This window comes from Micromesistius poutassou, assembly GCF_964030765.1.
Source record: "Micromesistius poutassou genome assembly, chromosome: 5".
Classification (NCBI taxonomy): Eukaryota; Metazoa; Chordata; class Actinopteri; order Gadiformes; family Gadidae; genus Micromesistius; species Micromesistius poutassou.
Genome location: NC_140275.1, coordinates 818,750 through 843,391, shown reverse-complemented (window position 1 = coordinate 843,391; position 24,642 = coordinate 818,750). Strand labels below are relative to the sequence as shown.

The 24,642-nt window shown below is 47.2% G+C and overlaps 1 protein-coding gene, 1 long non-coding RNA gene and 1 pseudogene across 3 annotated transcripts; 1 reads left to right on the top strand and 2 right to left on the bottom strand.

Moving 5' to 3' along the window:
• The first annotated feature begins 6,968 nt into the window (after nucleotides 1-6,968).
• On the top strand, nucleotides 6,969-14,238 carry zfand5a (zinc finger, AN1-type domain 5a). Its single transcript, XM_084468380.1, has 6 exons — nucleotides 6,969-7,178; nucleotides 10,343-10,504; nucleotides 11,033-11,135; nucleotides 11,347-11,432; nucleotides 11,881-12,012; nucleotides 12,130-14,238. The coding sequence occupies exons 2-6, from the start codon at nucleotides 10,345-10,347 to the stop codon at nucleotides 12,276-12,278; spliced, it is 630 nt and encodes a 209-aa protein (XP_084324506.1). The 5' UTR covers nucleotides 6,969-7,178; nucleotides 10,343-10,344; the 3' UTR covers nucleotides 12,279-14,238.
• A 2,544-nt stretch (nucleotides 14,239-16,782) lies between these two features.
• Nucleotides 16,783-18,111, bottom strand: LOC311343911 (annotated as a pseudogene). The gene is made up of 2 exons (XR_014684125.1): nucleotides 17,496-18,111; nucleotides 16,783-17,056 (listed from the first exon to the last, which is right to left on the bottom strand). The product of XR_014684125.1 is annotated as an uncharacterized misc_RNA (transcript).
• Nucleotides 18,112-18,117: 6 nt separating this feature from the next.
• On the bottom strand, nucleotides 18,118-19,074 carry LOC311343524. Its single transcript, XR_014633482.1, has 2 exons — nucleotides 19,040-19,074; nucleotides 18,118-18,426 (listed from the first exon to the last, which is right to left on the bottom strand). It is a non-coding gene; the product is annotated as an uncharacterized lncRNA (long non-coding RNA).
• Nucleotides 19,075-24,642: the final 5,568 nt, after the last annotated feature.

Below are 24,642 nucleotides of genomic sequence, written 5' to 3'. Positions count from 1 at the left end.
TTCCCACGCTAATGTTAGCCCAGATAGCTCGGAATCCATGACTGTTAAGGTGAAGGAGGTCACACAACCTGAACCAAAGTGTAGTCCTACCCGGAGTAATTATCTCTGTAACTTATCCCCACATGTGGGATAGTGTATATGTTTACGAATGTATGACTTATATACAGTAACTGTTTAATGGTCTTTTCTGTAGAACTGACTACTAATAGCAATTTGTATTACCGTCAGCACTAGAAAGGTTATCTCTTGGTTTGTTTATTTGTGTGAGTGTGTGAGTGTGAGTGTGTGTGTGTGTGTGTGTGTGTGTATGTGTGTGAGTGTGTGTGTCTTTGTGTGTGTGATAACTGAGCAGGATTTGGAGTGATTGTTGACGAGGGTGCACGGTTGTTGACGTGTAAGTGCACGTTCTTGTGTCTGTGAATGTATACTTTGTAATCTTGCCACTCCACTGTAAACAGACTCGGAGATTGATTCGTTCCTTTGTAAGCTCAATAAGAGGGCCTTAGAGGCCCGCAGCTTCTACGCCCTAAACCGGAGGTTCTCAAATGGTCTAGTCTCAGGACCAGATTACTACCCAAAATTACCAAATGTATTTACCAACATTGCAGCAACAAAATGCTGCTACAATTTTGGCTAAACTAGAAAGCATTTCAAACATGAATTTACAATGAAAACATTAGTTAATTCATGGACTTCTTTTTAAACATAAAGGTTTGGCATATTCTCTACGACGGTGGGTCCCACTCAAAATGCTAACCTAACCCTAACCCTAACCCACCATTTCAGAATCACCTAAACAACAGATCTGACACAGATTATCTTTCGGGTAAAAGGCTCTTTTCATCAGATAACTCTAAGATAAATGAGGGTCCTCACAACAGGAAAAACGAGTGAGCGTTCAAGTGCTTGCCTGGGTAATTACCGCACGTGATCCTGAGATGGTTGGGAGTAAATTGATACTCTTGGCATTGACTTTGAAGCCGACTCTCAGCGTGACTTTGAAAAGTGATTTGTGTGTGGATGATTAGAGACAAACAGCACCCTGGGGGTTTTCGTCACTGACGAATAGCGCTCAACATTTCCACTCAATCGAACTGGTTCTTTAACGTTCATAAGGATCCTCTGCTATCGTTGAGCACATATTCCTGACCTATCCACACAGGGGTTAAAGGAAGGTAGTTTCTGAAGCATTAAACTCTGTCTTCATCTCAACGGTACTCACATTGAGGACTGACTTGGCTCTCCGGTCTTTGATGATAGCTCATGCTTGTTGAGCAATATTGTTCTTTTGGGTTGTTGACACTAAACTCAACCCGCAGCAGGAAGCCCTGGGGCCAAACAGCTCCAATGTTTTTGAGTGAGGGAGAGAGAACGGTATGGGGGAGGGAGAGAGAGCCAAAGAGGGGGAGAGAGATAAGCACAGGTTTATTAGCCAAAACTCAGACTCTGAACCCATTTTACCCGACAAAACTTGAATAAACGTTGTCTCATCTAAACCTTCTTTTACAGTTTACCCAGTATAAATGACCATTATGTGGGATGTGGCCTCTGTTTGTTTCTTGGGGGTAACCAGTAAGAGAAAACAGACCAGTAGAAGTACTGGATACTGTAAAACATCAAACATACATTCTGTCACGCCCATACTGTACGTACTTTACTTTTGGAAGGTTTTTAAAAACAGCTTTTTAAAATGTTTTAGAGCGACAATATAAAAAACTAAGCAGAGAGAAAGAGGTACCATGGCCGCAAGTGGGAGAGAAAAGGGGAGAGAGAGAGAGGTAGAGAGAGGTAGAGAGAGAGAGAGGTAGAGCGAGAGAGAGGTAAAGAGAGAGAGAGAGAGAGAGAGAGAGAGAGGGAAGATGGCCCGTGAATGTGAATTCAGTTTTCCTGTTTGGTCTGAAGCACACGCTCACACACACACCAACGTTCCTGTTGCCCCAGTATGGAAGCAGAGCAAGACCCTCAACACAAGACTAAATACATGAGTAGGAAACCCAACACCCAGCCGGCCACAGCCAGTCCAGGGAGAGAGACGGACTGAGACGCAGAGAGAGAGAGAGAAATACAAACAGGAGAGAGGGGTAAATATGAGGACAGGAAGAAGAAGAAGAAGAAGAAGAAGAGAGGAGATGAAGAAGTGTGAAGGAGAGCAACGTTGTAATTGTGGCCTTGGAGGTAGAGAGGAATGAGCTAATTAAGGGGATGTCATGATTGGAACAATATGTATGTGCACGTCTTAAAATGCGTGGTGAGAAATGATCAGTGTTGGAGACAGAAACTGCCTTAGTGTGCAGCAGGGGTATGCGTGTGTGTGTGTGTGTGTGTGGCAGTGTGTGTGTGTTTGTGTGTAAACCTGCGGTAAGGAATGCACCTCATGCCCAAATATAGCAGCCTCGTCGTCACGGAGGGGGCGGGGCCCACGTGGCCGAGGGGAGGGGCTTGCTGCGGCGATTGACAGAAACACAGAGACGGAGGCGTGTCCTCCTGTGCAGACAGAGCAGCACGTGGCCGTCCCATCTGCACGAGGGAGCAGCAACAAAGACCAGCCCGTCTGATGGACACAGGACATCTGCTCTGCACACGCACATAAGTGCTCTTACATATGAACCACACAAACACACACACACACAACCAGTCATACACACACACAGACACACACACACACACACACACACACACAACCAGTCACACACACACACACACACACACACACACACACACACAACCAGTCATACACACACACACACACACACACACACACACAACCAGTCATACACACACACACACACACAACCAGTCATACACACACAGAAAGTCAATCACACATACTCTACACCTCACAGTCCATATTCATACCAATATACATGTATAAGCAATTCACACACATACACACTCTCTCTTGATGAAACGTAAAACATAAACTAAAGGCATGGACTGCCTCGGATTCATGCACAAGTCATTAATGCATACAATCCCACTATATACTTTGATACACACATGCAGAAAAACACAGTTGTCATGAACCTATCATCTTTCAAAAAAGTACAGCGTGTACACAGGTTCAAAAGACCCACGCAAATTTCAGAACGACAGATCAAAAGCAGCCATCCCATTGGTTCACAAGTCATATCAAGAAAGGTTCACCGAAAGGACGCACTGTGTGTGCTCAGAGACTCATTAGAACTCCTCTTACATGTTCTTTGTCAATCACTCTTTGTCCAACACAGAGAACACAACAAACACACAGCCAGCCATCAAGATGGTGTGTGTGTGTGTGTGTGTGTGTGTGTGTGTGTGTGTGTGTGTGTGTGTGTGTGTGTGTGTGTGAGGAAGGGAGGGGGGATGAATCATAAAGAGAGAGAAGTGTGTCAGGCAGAGACTCCTCCCCTTGCTAGAGATGACAGTCATGAGACAGCAAAACAGCACCAGCCCTTGCACGCTAACGAATGGAAGAAAATATGAAGTGGACCAGTGAAACTTGATGAATCAGCACATTCACCCACTCTTTCCCCTTGCCATGTATGTGTATCTGACTGTCCCTCTGTTGATTGCTTTACTTTTGACTTTTGAGCATACACAAGAAGTGAAAGTAAAACCGACACTGTGCATGGGATTAAAAGCATACCTCCTCTCTTGCAAATGTATAACTACAATGACAAGCTGATGCTTCCCCCTTTCTGGCACACACACACACACACACACACACACACACACACACACACACACACACACACACACACACACACACACACACACACACACACACACACACACACACACACACACACAAGCTGCCCATGCAGTTGAGTTGTGGAATGAAAGAGGTAAGGATCAAGTTTAAAAGTGGTGTTGCTGGACCAGCTCAGTGCAGAGCTTATCAAGCCTGCACACAGCTTATGTAAATGGATAAGCTGCAGTCTCAACCAGCCCCTTTATCAACAGTGCCTCCCCACACTGTCACCATACACAGGCCAACTGTGTGTGTGGGCGTGTTTGTGTGTGTGTGCTTGCTGTCTGGACAATATCTGCCTGGTAACTAGGGATAGGCTGTCCCAGATTCAGATGAACTGCACAGAACACAATGTACACACACACACACACACACACACACAGGTTCATGAATAAGGACTTTCAAATTCCCTATTTTCCCAGACACATAAACACACACACACACACACACACACACACACACACGCATACATATGTTATTCACTTTATGTATTATTTCTGTTCATCTTAACACGAGTTATCCTAGTGGTTAATAACAGTGTCTTAGTGTCTTAATAAGTGTCTTAATATCATGTTAATGTAAAGGGCATGTATCCCCCATGCTCCTCAACTACACAACACCAGCTAACACAGTCTGAACCCCCATAAGCACATACACACAAGCCCAACCACAACACGAAGAGAGCATGGGGGTGGGTGGGCAGCGACACTCGACACCTCCCCCTCACACGCTGCCTCCTCCCTCTGCTGAGAGCCATGAACCTTCACATACTAAGAGGAACAACATTACACGTGCCCATGTCCCTGGGCTGTCCTCTTTCTTTTTTGCGCCGTTTAATTTACGTGAAACTACCTTCTTGGAAAAGGTCTCAAGTACAAAGCACAAGACTGGATTATTGCTGGTGTGACATGATGATGAAAGTGGAAGTGAAGTGACGGTAGCGCTGTCAACTGAGGATAGTATTGTTTATTCATCTTATCATATTGCAGGTCCAACGTGGTTCTCTACACACTGCATGTAAATTACATGTAAATTAGACAGGGGACAATGCTCCGCCAAAAAGCAATCAGAGAGAGTGAGCAGGGAACGTCAGAACTGGTGATGTGACCCATATTATCAATGTTCGCACCGCATATTGTATCAGATGAGCTGTTCCGTGAAAGAAATCTTGCTGTTCTTTTGAAGCTCATGGTACTATTGCTGTTTATTGTGAAAACAGATAAGTGCAGTGTGTCAATGTTCAGGATAAAAACAACAAACTGAACAACAATTCCATCAATCAATATCATGTATCTGAGAGCATGACGTGGGACAGTCTGACTGACGGATCAAGAACGTGTATCTTAACGAGCCAACCCATGTATCAAGGTCATGCCTTTCAGTGTTTGTTTCGTTGTCTTTATTGACATTGTGGAAACCGTTACTCAGTTCCACTGTTGATTGACATTATTCACTATTCAATAGTAGTGGGTGCGGGGAATCCAGCAGATGTATTCTAATACCACAGTATGCCAGTTACAGTTATAAAGGGGTTGTTACAAGCCCACAGAAGAAATAATGTATTTTTCACAGCACATCCTTGACTAAAGCTGCCAGAGAGACAAAAAAAACACCAACCACCACAGCTGAACCTCGACAATAAAGGAAACCACTTTGATAATTAAGAGGACCACCCCCACTGGAAGACCCATGCAGAGATACGAACACACCAACAGGTGAAACAAACCTGCTATTGTGGATTTCCTTTTGTCATGCACAGTGGAAAACTATAACCTTGTGATGCTAATATACTCTGCATAAAAACACTGATGCTGTTTTAATCCAACCTTGTCCATAGAAAAATTGAAGAAAAATGGTCATGCTTTCTTACTCAAGACTCCAAACCTTTACGGTTGTTTTCGTTCAGCGCAGGAAGGGAGTCAGAAATATCCGTAACCTGGCATCCCTCTGCTTCTTTTAGCTTGACCTCCTTTTGACTCTGTACGCTCTCAATACAAGAACACCAATTACATTCGGTTCGCTGTTTAGAATAATTGGTTCAATTATAATAAATAGTGGAGCCTTCTGAGATTGTGTGTGTGTGTGTGTGTGTGTGTGTGTGTGTGTGTGTGTGTGTGTGTGTGTGTGTGTGTGTGTGTGTGTGAGAACAGTAAGGATCATATAAACATGTTTTCGTCTCCTGGATAAGCGTGTGATTGTGTAAGGGACCCACTCTCTCTACACTCTCTCTACCACGTAGTATTACACTGACTTCCCACAAACGTTTGATAATGTCATAATAATAAAAGAAACAAAAGCCAAGCACACACACACGCACACGCACACACACGCACACGCACACGCACACGCACACACATACATTTGTTCTTACCCATCCCACATACAACCATGTTATGCTCACCTAACGGTTGTTTTGCTTCCGCGCCGCATGCCGTAGGGATGTGTATGACGCTCCAAGCCAAAGGAATACGTTGGAGCTTGTCAACCCCATGGTGCTGTACAACAGGGCCAGTACAGGTACATCACTACTGGTATCAGTCTAGATGTCATAACTATATATGGCAATATGTGATAACATAAGGTTAAAAATGCAGTTCTATGAAATAGATGAATTATCATTACACGTGATATTGCTTTCAGAAATGTTTACAATTTCCATTCCAAGTATTGTGTACCACGAGACAGCTAAATTAACAAACAAATATGTTGTGGGTGATGTTTGTGATGGTTTGCTGGCAACCCCCCCCCCCCCCCCCCCCTTGGCAACACCTCCTCGTCAACACAGACGAAGCGGATGACTTCCAGGAATGAAATACAAACTTGTTTTGTCTCTTGGACTGGAAAAAATATTGATGTCAACCTCATCTCACCTCGCAAGAAGCCTACTGAGACAACACATGCGCACTGCTTATTCTTTATTCTAATTAATACTAATACTATTCAAATGAATCACGGACAACAGCAGCAGCCAGGCCAGCCAGCCAGCGACGCGTTTAGGAGGATTACACAATAAAATAGTGTGTCCTTGTGGGAGGATGACGAATAGATAACGCAAGCCCTGCCCTCTGCGCAGGCCCAACCCCCCGCCCCCCCCCCTCTGCAGATCGTAGGACTGTCGCCCCGGGGGGGCACCGCGGCGGGCAGCCAATGTCGACGCGCCGCTTCGCCCGTGACGTCATCCACCACGCCTCTTACTAAAGAAGGAAACAAACACGGTCGAGTCGAGGGCTCAGCGGATACAGAACCGGAGAGAGAGAGAGAGAACGAACACACACACACACACACACACACACACAAGAAGATAGGACAACGTAATTATAGCCGTCTATCTTAGACCCGGAGGATTTACCCACAGAAAGGACCTGGATTGGCCAAAAATACGCGGAACCCGACTGCGCTACACCACCTTTTATCCTCAATACCTCTCATCATCATCATCATTTCGCAGGTAAGCTCCCCGAGAAGACCCGATATTAGTCCGAATATTTGGTATCGGTTCAGACAGACAGGGATTAACAAAAGGTCGTTCACCGTACTGTTAATAACAATAGCTGCCTGTACCCCAGCAGAGGACGGCGTACACGTCGGCTGTGTGTTTTTTTGTGCGAAACAAGTCGCTGTTTGTTTAAGTTGTCTCTGGCATCTCTTGGTTCGAATCCCCTCGATCGAGACTGAAAACAAGGGAGTGAGCAGCGAGGGGTGTCGGTGTGACTCCCCCGGGCTGGGGGATGGGGACCAGGGTACAGCTGGTTCGCTCCCTGTCGAGAACACCGAAACCACCGCAGCCACAAGACCATAGTACGAAATACCGAACGGGGTCGATGTTAAATAGAGTTACCCTGTTGTGTTGACATTACAATAGTGTGTGTGTGTGTGTGTGTGTGTGTGTGTGTGTGTGTGTGTGTGTGTGTGTGTGTGTGTGTGTGTGTGTGTGGTCTGTTCAGTATCATTAGTCTGGGAGGGACGTTTTGGGATAACCCGATATAAGTATTTTTAGGTTTTAGGACGGAGACGCACATTGTGGGATGTGTTCTACGTGGTATTTCCCGAAAATAAACGCACGAAAAACGGCCGCTGGTGACGAGCGAGCAAACAGGAAGCAGGGAGGAGGACGCAGACAAAGGAACCAACAAAGGGAGCATAGATCCACGTCTGGACCCCGGGACGGATCCCAACGTCCGCCGTACACCCGGTCCACCGTCCCCGGTCGATGCTTATACTGCTCGTCGGGTTTAGAACCGATAATATCGTTCGGGTACATCGTGGCAGATGGCTCTTCTCTTCCTCGGTCGTTTTTTTTGTCTGTAAACGTGAGCTCGGCTTGCGGTCGGAGCACGAACTATACCTTTCTCTTCGTCCATTGCTCGAATAAAAGGGACATTACACGAAGTACGATCGAGATACTCCCGTTAAAACGAATCGTCACGTTGGGTTGGCTTTTGGCACGGGTTGTAGTTTGTTGTTTTGATCAGCATTCGGGTTAGTCACGTATACTCGTTCAAAAACCGCTTTCGCTGTCGGTTTAACGTTATATTAGCCTACCTGGTTTCGGAGTACGATGGTCCCAGCTAACGATTGTCTCTGGTAAATGATTAATGGGGGTTAAATGGATCGGAAACCCCCATAGTGCACCACCCTTTTCGTTCTTTGGACACACGAAAAGAGCGGTGTCCGAGAGTGGATAACTTCGGATTCGGGTTGTTGTAGTCTTAAAAATAAGAGCCGTTGGCTTTGGCGGTAAAGTTCACAACGCACGTGTTGTTTGATTGACAGGTTGGCACGTTCGGCTCGTGACAGCTGTGGTCACACTGTCCATTGTTCCATTGTCCGCCCACTAGACGTGTTTTTCTACTCTACTACTACTCCATGCCAGTGATTGATATCACCTCCATCAACAGTGACTGTGTTTATCCATATTGGCATATGTGTTATATGGAAAACAAAAAGGCCCTGCAACTTCTAACAGCAGTCAGCGGGCGAACACTGATGCAGTCCAGGCAAGATGCTTTTCCTAGAAACCCCTTTGTTGACAGACACCCCAGTGGGGGCGTGCAGCGAGTGGAGATGTTGTTTGTCTACTGAGGTCAAAGACACCTTGACCTGACAACAGTGTTCTGTTGGATGGACTGAATAACCTCGACCTCTTGTGGAAAAAAACCAACAATGGCCTGGTTTATGTTTTTATGTTTTAACTGGACTGTTGTTGTCGTGGGCAGGGACTCGGCCCAGACACAAACAAGGCAGCGAGGCAGCTGTTGTGCCTATAGCACAACGCAGCCCGGGCGGGCGGGTGCTCCCCAGTGTAACGTGAGATCACTGCTGAGTGGGGGCCTTGTTGTTTGTCGTTAGATTCATCAAACAGACGGTTTGGGAAATAGCCTGCCGTCAGGTGTGCATGTGGGTAGTAACTCTACCATGGAATATAAATATCACCCACCTCCTTTTTTTAAAACGTGGCCAGTCAGCACATGTACATTAGTGCCTACCTCTTGACAAAATGTGTCACGTTTTCTATTTGGTATGCTGAAGCAAACGTCCAAATTTACCCAACTTCCTTGTGTTGTGTTGTGTGGTCGTGTGACGTCATAGCTCCGTCACGTTTTCTTAGCTCACGCCCAGATATGTTCTGGGAAAAGGACTCTGCGGTGGGTGGGAGGGAGGCGGTTTGAATTGCGCTGTTCCTTGTGTAGCTCTGGTAAGTCCCGGCGAGTCCTCCTCGCTACACAGCGTGCGGTGGTTGAAACCAGCTGGTTCTGTTTTTCCCTCTGCTGCTGATGCTTGTCTAGTGTGTAATCTGATGGTAAATCACTCGGGTTATTTTGAGTAGTGATAAGACGTGGTCGCGTGACTGTGCGGTGCGTGTAAGCCGGTGAAACATCCAGTGTCGGGATTGTGGTACAATTGGGAGAACCGTGAAGATATTTTGAAAAGTCTTGTGTCCTAAAGTCTTGTGTCCTAAAACTCGAGTCCTAGTATCCTACTCATGTTATCGATGTCCCGGTTTGAGCACACATGAAGTAAACACCGATCGCTGAATTGATGCTGCTTGTGTGCAAACGGCGGTCTTCCATTTCTCTTTCTGTAACTCAGGAAACCCAGAGTTCACCGAGACAGTGTGAGTGTAGAGGGGCTCCGCAAATGCAAAGTGTGGGACTCAGCTGTTGCCAAGGTGCAGAACAGAGTATTATGTGTTCTGGAGGGAGTCTCACACACAACCGCTTATTGTGCGGCTACCATTTTACAGCGGTGGCTGGGAAGGAAGGTGCTTCCTGTTATGTTTTAATATAAAAGAGACGGCTCCTTTCTTGTTGTTACTGTATCAGCCCACCACGAGTTGACCTTGGGCTGAGTGGGAGCTTCTGCAAAGACCGCATCATTTGCATCAAGGGTGATTTGCTGACCACCTAAAAAGGATGTGTTGTTGTGTAATTACTAATTACTGCGATGCGAGCATGTACACACACACACACACACACACACACACACACACACACACACACACACACACACACACACACACACACACACACACACACACACACACACACACACACACACACACACACACGTCTTATGTGTTTCTTCCCCCTTTTGTCCTCCCTTGTGTTGTAGCAATGGCCCAGGAGACGAACCAGAGCCAGGTGCCCATGCTTTGTGCCACTGGCTGTGGTTTCTATGGCAACCCCAGGACCAATGGCATGTGCTCGGTGTGCTACAAAGACCACCTGACACGAGGGCAGAGCAGCGACCGCATGAGTCCTCTCACACCTATGGGTAAGAACACACACACGGACACACACACACACACGGACATATTGCCGTGCGGGTAAAGCGGGCGAAACACGTGGGACTATGGACATTGTTTTCGCTGCTCCCCTCGGCCCTCCCCTTTTCCACTCGGGGGTAACGAGGAGCAGCTGTTGTTCTGCTTCACGTGCTCACGGTCGGGCCCGCCCGCCCGCTCTCTGGCCCGCCGTCCGGTCGCAGCGAGCCGGTGTCGCCCCCCCCCCCCCCCCCATCCCCTGATAAACCTGTCGCAACTCGTCCATTCCCAACGACGAGTACAGTGAATTACAGTAGAAGACTGTTGCTTTAGGCTGTGTACGTCTTACCCCACGCGCACCGTGCACACTGCTGTTATTAATCACGTTGTGCTTGATAATGTGTCCGATGTATTGTAATACTTGGTCTTCCACGCTGTAGTACGTAACGTGGTATTGTGGGAGCGCGCGCGGGGGGGGTCTCATCAGGGGGCCGTTCTGCTCTCACGTGTGACTGACTGAACCGTTCTCTCCTGATCAGGCTCTCTTGGCAGCCCCGGCTCAGAGGCCGCGGCCATCAAGAGGCTGGAGGCCAGCCTCGCCAAGGTGGACGTCTCCCCCGTCTCCTCCCCCAACATGTCTAGGTCAGTTCACTCTGTGTGTGTGTGTGTCTTTGTGTGTGTGTGTGTGTGTGTCTGTGAGAGAGAGAGAGAGAGGGAGAGAGAGAGTGTGTGTGCTGTGCGCCATTTGTTGATCGACCTCTTGTGTGTTCTATTGATTGGTGTTGTGTTTATCTCATGTATGCTGGGCTACATGTGTTTCTGTAATGTCCTGGCCGTTCTGTATTCCATCCAGAAGTCTCCACGGGTCGCTACCTGTGACCCAACAGATGACGGAGATGAGCATTTCTAGAGAGGACAAGCCGGAAGCCTTAGACACCGGTAAGACCACAAAACCAAAAAAAAAACCGCGCCCCCTCTCTGCGACCCACTTTGGCGGGGTGTAAGTTTAGTCTTCGGCGCAGCACCGCAACCGGTTGATCCCGACGCCAGGTTTTACTTAACAGCCTTCGAGACCCAGAGGGTGGCTAAAAATAGGCCGGTTTTAAAAATACCTCGTAGAAGCAGGAGTAGGTTCTTAGAAGTGATACAGCAGGGCTCTGTCAGACTACCACATTGTCCTCTGCCCAGCGCCAACGGTTTAGGATACACGCACACGCAGGGCTAATTCACGGGATTTCAGACACTTATAGAAGTGGACTTAAAATACTCATCGGTTACTGTTACTGCAGACTACACGTTGCCTGTGAGGCAGAGCAAACGGAGCACGACTAACTTTGTCTTTTTGCCTCGTCTCTCCCCCCCCCCCCCCCCCCCTCTGGCTACTCAGTCGTCAGCCAGCCGACCGCCTCATGCTCAGGTGGCGGCTCCTCTTCGTCCTCCAGCGAGGAGGGCAAGGGGGACCCCCCCAAGCCCAAGAAGAATAGATGTTTTATGTGCCGCAAGAAAGTGGGTCTCACAGGTAAGCAAGCGAGTGATCATCTGTGATCTTCTTTTTTTTTTTTTTAAGACTTGCTGTCAACTCGCTGCCCATTTCAAAGCGTTTTTGACCCCCGCTGTGCGCTGCGCCCCCCCCCAGGGTTCGACTGTCGCTGCGGTCACCTGTTCTGCGGGATCCACCGGTACTCGGACAAGCACGGCTGTCCGTACGACTACAAGGCGGAGGCCGCGGCCAAGATCCGCAAGGAGAACCCGGTGGTGGTGGCGGACAAGATCCAGAGAATATAGACGGCCGCCATGACAACCGCAGCGGCGACGACGGTATCCAGGACAACGACTAAGACTGTAGCGCGAGTGCGAGCACTGGCGCGAGGGCGGAGCATAAGGAACGGACTCGGGTTTTTTTTTTTTTTCCAAAAACAGCCTCGAGAAAATAACTGAAAAAAGAGAAGAGGAAAAGAGAGAACATCCTGTCGGAGGGAGATGCATGAATGATCACTTTTCTCTTTTTTTTTTTTTGTTGGATTTATTAGTTTTATCCTTTTGTTGTTTGTCCTCCTTTTCTTCTTCTTCTTCTGTGGTGTGTCTTTGCCGCCGTTTGAATCCTTTGTTTAGAATATATATATTGTCTTATGAAGTGCGGCCCGGGGTCACTGTCCGGGTTGCACTGTGCTCCCCCCCCCCTCTCTCTCAACCTAACCCAGGCGCCATTTTGTGCCAAACCGTAGGCAGCCATTTTCCCTTTCTCCTTGTCCCATGTCTGAGGGGGGGGGGGGGGGGGGGTCCGTGCCCACGCAGCAAGCAGCCACGTCCTCCTCCTCCACAACCTCTCTATCCCACCTTTTAGTCTATTTTATTATTTTTTTAGCATTGGGGGTACGTCGACAAAAGCCCCACGATGCACAAGGGGCTTAGCTTTAGGTTTGTCTGCGTCCTCCCTGGCTTTACCTACCTCACGGCAGCCATGTTGAGCTTCGATGTCTTCCCCCCCCCCCCCCCCCCACCCCATTCAACTTGTTTTCATCGTCTGCTTTTTCCCACCGGGACGGATGAGGTGTCATATTGCTACATCTCCCGCCAAGGTCGTCTAGCCCGCCCTGCACGACAACAAAGTGTGGACATTTTAGCGTTTCTTAAAAAGTGCTTAGAGGTAGTGTTTTTCTTTTGGTGACGGAGGTACATGAGAACGTGTGGACAAAGTGTTTGTTTTGCGGGAGGGAGGTCCCCGTGCTGGTCTGAGCTCAGATTGTAACCCCACGAGGCTCGTGCCTGGGGGGCTGTGTCCTGGTCCTGGTGCCGTTTCCAGGATGTATGGAATGTTGTGATGGATGGATAAACAGCACATCGTTGTTAGGAGGCATGAACGGATGGGATAACGCATGGGTCGGACTGCACTCTGCAGACGTGTGTAAAGGCTAATAATCGAATGAACTAGGCATCACTCATTTAGTGTTTTTTGGTGATTTTTAATCGACTGAGAGACTATTTTCTGTTTTATCAAATCGTGTGTCATTTTCCTCTTTCATTGGCATAGTACTGACGTTGGCACCGTGTATGCAGTGCGTTTGTGGAATTAGGGTATGTGAGCCAAGCTATGTATTATTATTATTATTATTTTGTGTATGCTCTAACAAATGTTTGTGTGACACAGGTGTTTGAGCGTGTGTAGTTGGGTGTGTGTGTGTGCGTGTGTAGTTGCGTGTGCGTGTGTAGTCCCCCAATCTATTTGTCTGTGGAACGACCTGGTTTTAACAGCACATGTTTACAGAACTACAGGAGAATGCCAGATCTAGATTTTCTTCTTTTCATTGAAAACTAATAGATAACAGGATTCAATGTAACTTCACCCGTCATCTCTAACCGCTGTCCCCTGCGTTGGCTATGGAGCCCAGAGGTGTGTGTGTGTTTGTACGCCTGTGTGTGTGGTGTGTGTGTGTGTGTGTGCGTGTAAGTTTATTCGTCATGGCTGCCTGATACATTGATTTTGTGTTCATCCCGTTTTATTCCCCTGTCAGGATGTGAGGTGTATTCTTATTTAAAATTTTCATCAAAATACGTTTGTATCTGTTTGAGTTTTCCCTTCATGATTCTTAGTTATATGCAAATTTGTACAAAAAAAGAAAACAACAAACTGTTGATATTTATGTATTACATATAATCTTGCTATCCAGCATTACGACAGAATTGTATCATGTAAATAAAACTATGTACAGAGAGACATTACATGGCCTGGTCATGTTCTAACTTTTATACGTTTATGGCTAACTCATTTCTCAATGGTGTGAACGCTCATTGTGTCCGATAAGCTGTTTCCGAATTCACATATCTTTATTTTTTGCTAGTGCTTCGTCTCATATCCCCCAAGTCAGAATATTTAACAGCCCTATGGGTCAACACAGGCTTTTGTGCTGAAATGTATTCAAGTGACCTTTGCTTTCCTAGAGGAGGGCAGCTTTAAACCACACTCGGCGTTGTACTTGTGTCTGAGTCTGCTCCTTTGTGACCCACAGTGCCACTACTTCTGCAGGGTGTGGGGGGGGGGGGGTGCCATTTGTACAGAATGCACCCTTTATGTTTTGGTAGACCTTGTGTATGTCCAAATTCCTGGTGGGCAGATGGCGTCACGTCGACAGCTGCTCCAACAGCTGAGGTGAGCTGAAGGAGCCGAGCCAGACCTCCCGACAACCATATGCCGCATGGCAGTCAGACCTATTCCAATATTAAGGAAATCTCTAAGACTTTTACACATCTCTTCTTGATAACCCACTGAGAGAAGATTAATGCAGGAGTTAAAAGTCCAGATGTTTTCTGTCTGAGCCCAACCCTCTGCTGAACGCCATAGTGGTAATGATCTCTCTGCAGGGCTCGGGGAGATGAGAGCTATGGCCGGTATCAAGGATAGGATCATCCACCCAACTTCACTGTTCTATAGACACAGAAGTCCGCTTGATCAGATGTGTGTGGATTTCCTGTTTGGTGTTGGAAAAAATGAGAACTGTTTCCATCTGGTTTCCAGATTTTTCTTGAATATTCTGGAGCCTCCCTGATAGATATATATATAGATAGATATATATCCTTCTAGATTAAAGTATACAAGCTATTGCTGTATGAGGTTGCAAGAAGAGATGACGTTCCTGAATGTTTTAGGACAGGCTCATCAAACTGTAGGGAAATTCCCAGAAGCTCACAACAAAACCATAATGCCCATTAAACAGAAATGTGGGCTGGTTAATCAAGTTTAACTAAGTGTGTGCGTGTGTGTGTGTGCGTGCACTTTTCGGCCAGTACAACAAAGAATGAAACAGGTATACATCAAAGGTGGAGATCTAAAGAGAGGGCTTAAGAGAGTGAATGGAGCCCGGGTGAGAGAGAGCACTGTGTGAGAGAGAGGGAAGGAGAACTCGGGGGCGGTGGAGGGTGAAAAAAGCGCAGCTCAGCAGCCAGAGAGAGACGGAGAGCAGGGAGGGGTGACCCTCATGCCGTCATTATCCCGGAGTCTAACCAGATCAGACCAGTCTGAGCCGAGGCCTTCACAATGACGGCTCACACCGGCTAGCACGCTAACTACCGGGCAGACCGCAGACGCATACACAGCGTCATACATGACCTAGAAGAAACAGCCGAGAGAAAGTTGTTGGGATTTATTATACACAATTAATTAACTCTACTAAACTACATTATTAGATACATTCTTTTTTTTTTTTTTACTTGTCTGGATGTGATAAAAGTTTCTTGCCTCTAGGCAGACAGGAAGTGACACACAGGAAGTCACCCATGATGACTCATGGATCAGAGGGTTGTAACCCTAGTATGGGCATGATCATCACACGGCAGAAGACAAAGAGATCATAAAAAAAGATGCATGACTGTAGTAGAGTATAAGTGGTGAGGTAAATACATTCAGTGTGAACTCTTTCACAAACCATATTCCTAAAACACCACAATACTCGTTTTTGGGGCGTACACAGTGTGTCGTTGGATGCAGTTGTGCGTTAAGTGTTAACTCGGCCATGTGTTACGGGTATCGACTGCAGGGTCATCAGCAGGAGAACGTTATCTGTCCTGACCTGGATATGATTTAAAGATGGGCTCTGTGGAAATGGACCCGGTACAGAGCCACAGAGAGTCCACACAGAAGGGATAAAAAGGGGGTAGATTTATTATATCGCCAAAGCAACATATGATATATAATGAGATTCATCGTCTTTTGGCAAACTATATATTTTTCCAAGGTCCAATGATTCATAGATACAAGCAAATGAATCACTAATGTGTTGTACAGGGATATTGACATTGCCGGCACTTGGTAAAATAATTTCGGAATCAGAAGCACAAAAGTTAAACCTTAACTTTTTTAACTTCTAAACCAAGAAAAGGGTCAAATGAGGTGGGATACCTATGGTTCAAGGGCATGACTCAAATACATACATCAGATATGATTTGGTTGTCCCGTCACAGGAATTTAAGGCAGTGAACAGTTTCTTATATTTTAGTAAAAAGAGGTCAATATTTGCGCAATTTAAATCATGTCAACAATTGGGCCACGGATTTAAAGTTCATCTGTTTGCAGGACTCCTGCATGCCCTGCATGGTTTTTAAGTCAACACACCAGTAACGCTGGTCCAAAGAGGACCATTCATACCGGTGCGATTCCTCCCCTTAGTGTCTGGGCCTGTCCCTGAATCCTCCGCTACTGCCGGACCAACCTGACTCCAGGGGACTCCAGGGGACGACGAGCTGCTCCACACATCCCGACGGCTGACCTCCCAACAGCAAGAGAGGTCCACCGACCTCACGCGCCTGCAGCCGTGGTGACGTCGCTCCGGGGGCCAGCCCTGGATGCGTCACGCGTCCCGAGCGGAGCGGAGGGCGGTGCGGACCGCGCTGCGACCGCCCCGGGGTGGAGGTGGTGGTGGTGCTGCTGGCGGAGGCTCCAGGTCGGGCTGGAGACGACGTGACGGAGCAGCGCGGTGTTCAGGTGGCATGGCGGGGGCGGTGAGGCCCCACAGAAGGCTCGACGGCACCCTCTGCAGGGCCCTCCGGGACATGGCAGGCTTCGTCTGTTGCTGTTACAAAAAAACGGAAAACAGAAATGATACAAAAGGTGTTGTATTATTTATACAGTGAAGATCATCCAGAAGGATGTGAAATGTAAACGCTATGTATTGCCAGTGTTCTCCTACGTTAACATTTGCAGTAGGCTGGTGGAATGGTGGAGAATAACTAGACTGGCCACATTAGATCAGATTCACAATTGATACTGAGACTCATCAACCCTTTCAATGATCATGTAAATTCATGTCAGGAACGCAATTGAATTGGGTATAGTCTACTTGCTCTTTTCTACGGCCTTTCCTGGGGTTTTCTGAGATGAATCCCCCATGATCCGTCTTCCCTTCCACAAGATATTGTTTTCTTCCCAAAGTTGAGCGTAATATCTCAACCTTTCAGAGTATTGGAGGCTTATCGTGTCGTATACTAACTACTAACCAGCACCGGACTCACCTGAGCGTGAGGGAGCAGAGGTGAGGCAGCCTCAGAAGATCGCGGGCACCCCTGAACTCCTCCTCCTCCTCCTCCTCCTCTTCCTCCTCTTCCTCCTCTTCCTCCTCGTCCGGGGGGGTGGTGGGGGGCTGGGCGGAGACCACCAGCTCCCGGAGTCCGGGGCAGGCCTGGCAGGACCTCCAGGAGAGGGCAGTGCGGGCTGGTTTTTACCCCTTCCAGCGTGAGAGAAACCAGGGTAGAGCCCGTTCCTCGTAGCGGGGTTAGGAGATCCCCCAGGGGTCCCTCGTGACCAAGGGTCAAGCTACGCAACCGACCTGACCAGTTCCCCGGCCCCCGTGGCCAACGTCCAACCCCCCCCCCTCCCCCCCCCCCCACCTCCGCCGAGTCGTCGTCCACAGCTACGGACCAGACATGTGGACACAGCCGAAACGCAACCTCCAAGGAGGGCTGGCCACAACGCATGGATCTCCCTCAGACGCAGGGTCAGACTGTCGTCGCCCGGTCCCACCACCGCCGCCGCACCTCCCACCACCACCTCCTCCCCGATGCCTCCCCCGCCCCCCCCCCCCTCCTCTACCGCCAGGAGGTCCTGCTCCTCGTCTCCGCTGGAGGCTTGCTGGACTCACGCAGGCTATCGAACGGGCCTGATGATGATGTAGGTGAGGTGGTAGCGGTCCAGGTAGTTCTCCTCGTAGTCCTTCACCCACACGGCCTTCATGTGGTCGGCCAGGCTGCGGAGACGCAGCCGGCTCAGTGGCAGAACGAAGCCGTCTTCATCCAGCGGCTGTCTCCTCCTCCTCCTCCTCCTCCTCCTCTTCTTCACTCCCCTGGACCCCCTGCTCTTCGTCAGGAGGCGCTGAGCTGAGGGTGAGGTCGTGGAGGCCTGGAAGTCTTCCTCTTCCAGCATTGCTGGATGGTTATGGATTATTATCTTTAGGTTTTGGTTGGGAAGGGAGTAGTAGTTAGTTAGTAGTTATATATATATATATATATATATATATATATATATATATATATATATATAGAGAGAGAGATGCTTGTGAATGAGAGTACCATTTTACCTTTATTTATATTGAATGCGAATAAAAACCAGTAGCCTATTGGCCACAACCATTCTGCACTTCGTGACATTAATTCAACAATTATTACAACCATTCATGATCAAACACTGAGTGTGGCCAACTTTGGGGACCTGGCTGGAGTGAGATTACGGCGGTGTGTGTCAGGTGTGACACACGGTCGAGGCGTGAGAGGTGCCCCCCCCTCAGAGTTCATAGCTAAAGGAAATACTTCAACATGAATCTATAAAAGACATATGCTTACATATGTCTTTCCTTATTACTCATCAAGACCACCTTATTACTACCTGGACCACTGCAGATAAATCTGATCACTGATCCGAGAAAATAGGGTTTAATTCTGAAAGTAACCGTCAACATGGTATGGTCGTGTCATTATTTCACAATAATAATTCACTATAGACACGCGCATAATAAAGTGTCATTAATGTTTCCATTAATTATGGTCTAATAAAGTGAACCTACCTGTTGCAACTCGCCTTCGTCCGGGTGGTAAACAACGTAAACAGCGCTACAAGGTTCCGCCCTTCCTGCAGTTACGCAGTTCCTACGTTCAAGACTCTCACCGTTCTGCTGCTTTTGCTCATTTCCATTTCCATGTTTATTTTGAGATTTCGTTTCTCAGTTATGGATACTATCAAGTAAAACGCATACAACGAACTTATTATAGTAGTTTCACTTCCCCTACCCGCCCACTCATTTATTTAAAATACATAGCTTTAAAATAATAAAGGAGAGTTGTGTTTTTGTTTCTTTGGCGCCGCCTAGTGGATAATGTGAGCTGATACAAGAACATAGTACATGCTGAGTACAGAGTGGAAGAAATAGAAGAGAAGAGGTAGGCTACATGTAAAAAAGTAATAAAATGGTTGGAAACCAATAAAGTGTAAGAGTTAAAGAAATAGGTAAAGTGATAAAGTTTGATTACATTTGAATTAAAATCTAGAATAGCTGAGCTGTTTCAAACTTAAAGCTACAGACCTTCACTATCTAGGGTATGAAAGGGGAGGGGCCTACTGCATTGACCATGTGTGACGTCATGGGTCTGGAGGAGGGGGAAGTCATTGAAGTTATAGACCTCTGAAGAATAAGTCCCGCCTCCGAGGCTCCGGTTCCCTCGGTCAAATGTCTACGGGAAATAACACAGGGTTAATGAATGATCCTACATAACAAACTCTGTAGGCGGCGGAGAAGTAAAAGCTGCGTCACGTTTTCAACTACAACCGTTTTCATCTAGTTTCAACTTGGTTTTTGGATTTTTGGTGCCGTTAAAGTGGCATTAATAATCGTTTACTTCTTTAACGGCACTGACAAGAGAGCCCATACTACGAAGGGACAGGAGCCAGGTGACCGTAGCCTAGGGTCAGAGAGGTCAAGGTCATCAACACATGTTCACTAGCCCTCCCCTCTGACCCTAGGGTCAAAGGTCAAGGTCATCAACACATGTTCACTAGCCCTCCCCTCTGACCCTAGGCTCAGAGAGGTCAAGGTCATCAACACATGTTCACTAGCCCTTCCCTCTGACCCTAGGCTCAGAGGTCAAGGTCATCAACACATGTTCACTAGCCCTCCCCTCTGACCCTAGGCTCAGAGGTCAAGGTCATCAACACATGTTCACTAGCCCTCCCAAGAAGTTCACACCGCTCCGTTTAAAAGAGAACAAGCTCAATTTATAATTATTATTTGAATAATTACTATTATTAGTATTTTGATATGAAATGCAATCTATATTTTTTTTTTTGGGGGGGGGGGAAATGTACTGATTCCTTTGATTAAATAAATACAATCAATTCGTTTTTTTTATTTGTTTGTCCATGCATTGTGTAACAGGCAATAAATGTCTTCTTTATGAATTGGGTGTGACTGTACGGATATTTGATGTATGACTATAATGTCATCGCCTTGTTTTTGTTTGTATAAAATATGTACAGATATAGATTTAATACATGTAAATGTTTGACTAATATATTGGAACACTGTTCAAATATACAATATAAGAATATTAAAGTAATATAATGTATTCTTTTATTAATGTCATTTGAAACATTTAGTGTCATTTGGATTTCTGTACGTTTTGATAACTTCATCACTTTGACAATAAATATCTGAGCTGATTGATTTTATTATTTTTTATGCCGTTATAGCATTTCTATTTTGTGAATAAACAAACGCAACTATAAAGACTTTCATAGTTGCATAATTTGCCCAAATGTTGTAATTTGCATATTTAAGTTAAGTAAGTTGTGTTCTATTTTTTTATGTTCTATAATAGTAATTGTATCAATACAGTTATAGTTAATTAGTTATGTTACACATTAGGCATTTATTTTTTTTATTATTATTTTCATCAAAAGGAAATACACCATCATACGGTGTAATTTCATACTTCAATCAGCATACAATTCCTGGTAGTAACAGTATTCCTCTACTCCATATGGTTTTAAACCACACTCACACATCCACATAATATATACCATTTATTCCCACTCATCCACATATCGTTCACCTTTTAAACACACACACACACACACACACACACACACACACACACACACACACACACACACACACACACACACACACACACACACACACACACACACACACACACACACACACACACACACACACACACACACACACACACACACACACACACACACACACACACACACACACACACACACACACACACACACACACCTGCATGTAGTTCCGCTGATTATTTCGCGGGTCTCGGTGCGGATCGCGCTGCGTCTCCATTGAGCCTCACTGTGCTGCTGCTGCTCGCGCTCCGTCAGCTGTTGGCTCCACCACAGGTTAGATTGAAAAAGACGCTGAGCCGTCTCCATTACACGGTTAATATTGACGTTATTTTAGTAGTTTAACCGAAACATGGTTAGAAACGTCCGGTTGAAGTTATAAAAGTAACTAATGATCCGTCTGGTCCTTTTGTTTTCCAGGTTGACCGTCGGGTTAACGAACACTTTTTGAAGTAAAACGGCCCGCTACATCCGGACCTGCTGTGAGTAGGACACTTATTTATAATTTATCTTAATTGTTTTTTACTCTAGGCCTACTTGATTGAGTAATAGTAGTTCTGGATGTATGTCGTCGTAAACTGTTTTTAATTGAGTTAATTGATATTTTTCGCCGGGTGACGCGGCTGCAGGTATTTATTAATGACTCCATGACGGAGTTGGCGGCGGAAGACGTAGGGGGGCGGGGCCATGACGTCACACAATGACTCGGTTACCGTCGTAGTTAGATGGGAAAAATAACTTATTTTAATAACTTATTTGGATTTATTGGATTAATCACTAATTAAAACACACACACACACACACACAAGCCGTAAAACTAATCTTGTTGCTCTCCTTCACAGCTCAAGAAGAAGAAACAGATTCTGTGAGTATCACGATTGAACCACGAAGAAGAAGAAACTGCGAACTGTAAGTCACAACATTTTCTTTTAATGCTGTGGGCTGACAGCGTTTAGTTTGAACAGGTTCTCAGGCCCCGCCCCACATAGGCCCTGCCCCGCCCCACGTAGGCCCTGCCCCGCCCCACGTAGGCCCTGCCCCGCCCCACGTAGGCCCTGCCCCACCCCACGTAGGCCCTGCCCCGCCTCTCTCTCTCTCTCTCTCTCTCTCTCTCTCTCTCTCTCCCCCCCCCCCCCCCGTTCTCATGCCTCTCATTCGTCCCTAGAAGATACTTTATCCGTCCACTTTCCTACTACATTCCTCATCATTGCATCACATCCCATGTGTGTCCTACTGATAAGGGTGTGTGACTGACTGACCAGAGATGCATGCGAGGGTTCTGCGCTGTTTGAGGCCTTCAGTTGTGTAGACGTTCCCCCTCAGGGGAACCTAGTGTTTAAGAGGCCGTCGTCACGTCAGTTACATGAACTGGAACGTCCTTCAGGATGGAGACAGGGACTCCTCAAGGAGACACACCAGGGGGCGAGATGTGAGGGCTGTCCCTCTCAGCAACTAGAACCCAACCTGGTTCCTGCACCTGAGAACCACGGAGCACGTTCCAACGTTTCCCTCCATACGCTTTGAAGCCCTAGCCCCCCCACCACTGGTCTCTCCATCAAACCCTCCACTGGTCTCTCCTCTCTCAAAGACCTACAAACCCACCGCTGGTCTCTCCGTCAAACCCACCACTGGTTTCTCTTCTCTCAAAGACCTACAAACCCACCACTGGTCTCTCTGTCAAACCCACCACTGGTTTCTCCTCAAAGACCTACAAACCCACCACTGGTTTCTCCTCTCAAAGACCTACAAACCCTCCACTGGTCTCTCGTCTCTGCGGGGCGATGGCCTCCGTCGCCCCCGGTCGATCGAAAGGGAGTCGGGTTCAGATTCCCAAATCTGGAGAGGCGGAGATAGGCGCCGCGGGGCGTCCAGTGCGGTAACGCAAACGACCCCGGAGAAGCTGGCGGAAGCCCCGGGAAGAGTTCTCTTTTCTTTGTGAAGGGCAGGGCGCAAAGACCTACAAACCCAGCACTGGTATCTCGTCTCTCAAAGACCTACAAACCCAGCACTGGTCTCTCCGTCAATCCCGCCACTGGTCTCGTCTCAAAGACATACAAACAAAACCTCCGCTGGTCTCTCCTCTCTCAAGGACCTAAAAACCCACCACTGGTCTCTCAAAGACCTACAAAACCTCCACTGGTCTCTCCGTCAAACCCAGCACTGGTCTCTCCGTCAAACCCAGCACTGGTCTCTCCGTCAAACCCTCCACTGGTCTCTCAAAGACCTACAAACCCAGCGCTGGTCTCTCCGTCAAACCCTCCACTGGTCTCGTCTCTCAAAGATCTACAAAGCCACCGCTGGTCTCTGTCAAAACCTCCACTGGTCTCTCCTCTCTCAAAGACCTAACAAACCCACCACTGGTCTCCTCTCTCAAAGACCTACAAACCCTCCACTGGTCTCTCCTCTCGTTTGGCTTTGTATTCCTTTAGTATTGTCATTGTTTGTGTAAATACACAATCTAATAACTGAAAATAAAGAGGTGTGATCTTTAACCTGGTACTGGTCAATCTTTGCATGTCATGGGGTACTAAGTGTGAGGGGCAATCTTTGCATGGCATGGGGCACTACTTCATGTGAGGGGAAATATTTAACCTGGCATGGGGCACTAAGTGTGAGCGGGGCAATTGTTGACTTTGCACGGGGCATTAAGTGTGAGAGGGGTGATCTTTAACCTTGCATGTGGCACTAAGTGTGAGAGGGGTGATCTTTAACCTGGTACTGGGCACCACATGTGTGAGGGGAAATTTTTCTACTTCTACTTGGCTTGTATTACCTGAACATTTTAATTTTCAGCTATAGGAGGATGCTACTCTTCCTGAAACACCCTTGAGTGTCATTTGGTCGGATGTTTCTGATGACTGAAGTCTGTGGCCTAAATCAAAGAGGATAACAAAGTGGGTGTTCAATACAGCAAGAGCCTGGAGCGATCTAGCATCTGGATCTCAATTCGACCTTCTACACACTGGACAGGATGACTTGAGTGTCATGCAGCTTGGACTGTAGTGTGACTGAATCATGCAAACAATGGGAAGCGACAATGGCTACTTCGTACAATGGATGATGGACTAATGGCATTCCGAATGGACAGAATCGGATGAGAAACCAACCAACTAACTGAAGATGGAAGATGAAACATTCTGCAACGTGGCTTCCCTACCTAACCTCAACATGATGGACTGCTGGCAAGCCCTCTGGATCTCCTGTACTCCTGCCCTGAGATCCAAGTATTTCTCGGGCTGAATCGGAAACCATCTTGGAAACATCCCAACTAGCGTCCCTGTCGAGCTGCAGTTGTGCTCTTCTTCAGAAGAGGTGAAGAAAGCCTCACTGGGGCTTCAAGGTCTATGAAGAGGAACGTTGAAATGTGCGCCATGATTCTCTCCTGTAAGAGCTGGGTTGTATTCTAGTCGCCGAGAGGGGGAGCCTCACAGCCTACCCTTTGGCGTTTCTCCTTGGGGAGTCCCTGTCACGGTTTTGACGGACGTTCCAGGTCATGTAACTGATGTCACGACAGCCTTTTGAAAA

Excerpts from the sequence above, each read along its gene's own strand:
- zfand5a (XM_084468380.1), top strand. The coding sequence starts at position 10,345 with ATGGCCCAGGAGACGAACCAGAGCCAGGTGCCCATGCTTTGTGCCACT. Across the intron at positions 11,433-11,880 it reads GCCGGAAGCCTTAGACACCG|TCGTCAGCCAGCCGACCGCC; the intron begins GTAAGACCACAA and ends CTGGCTACTCAG. Across the intron at positions 12,013-12,129 it reads CAAGAAAGTGGGTCTCACAG|GGTTCGACTGTCGCTGCGGT; the intron begins GTAAGCAAGCGA and ends GCCCCCCCCCAG.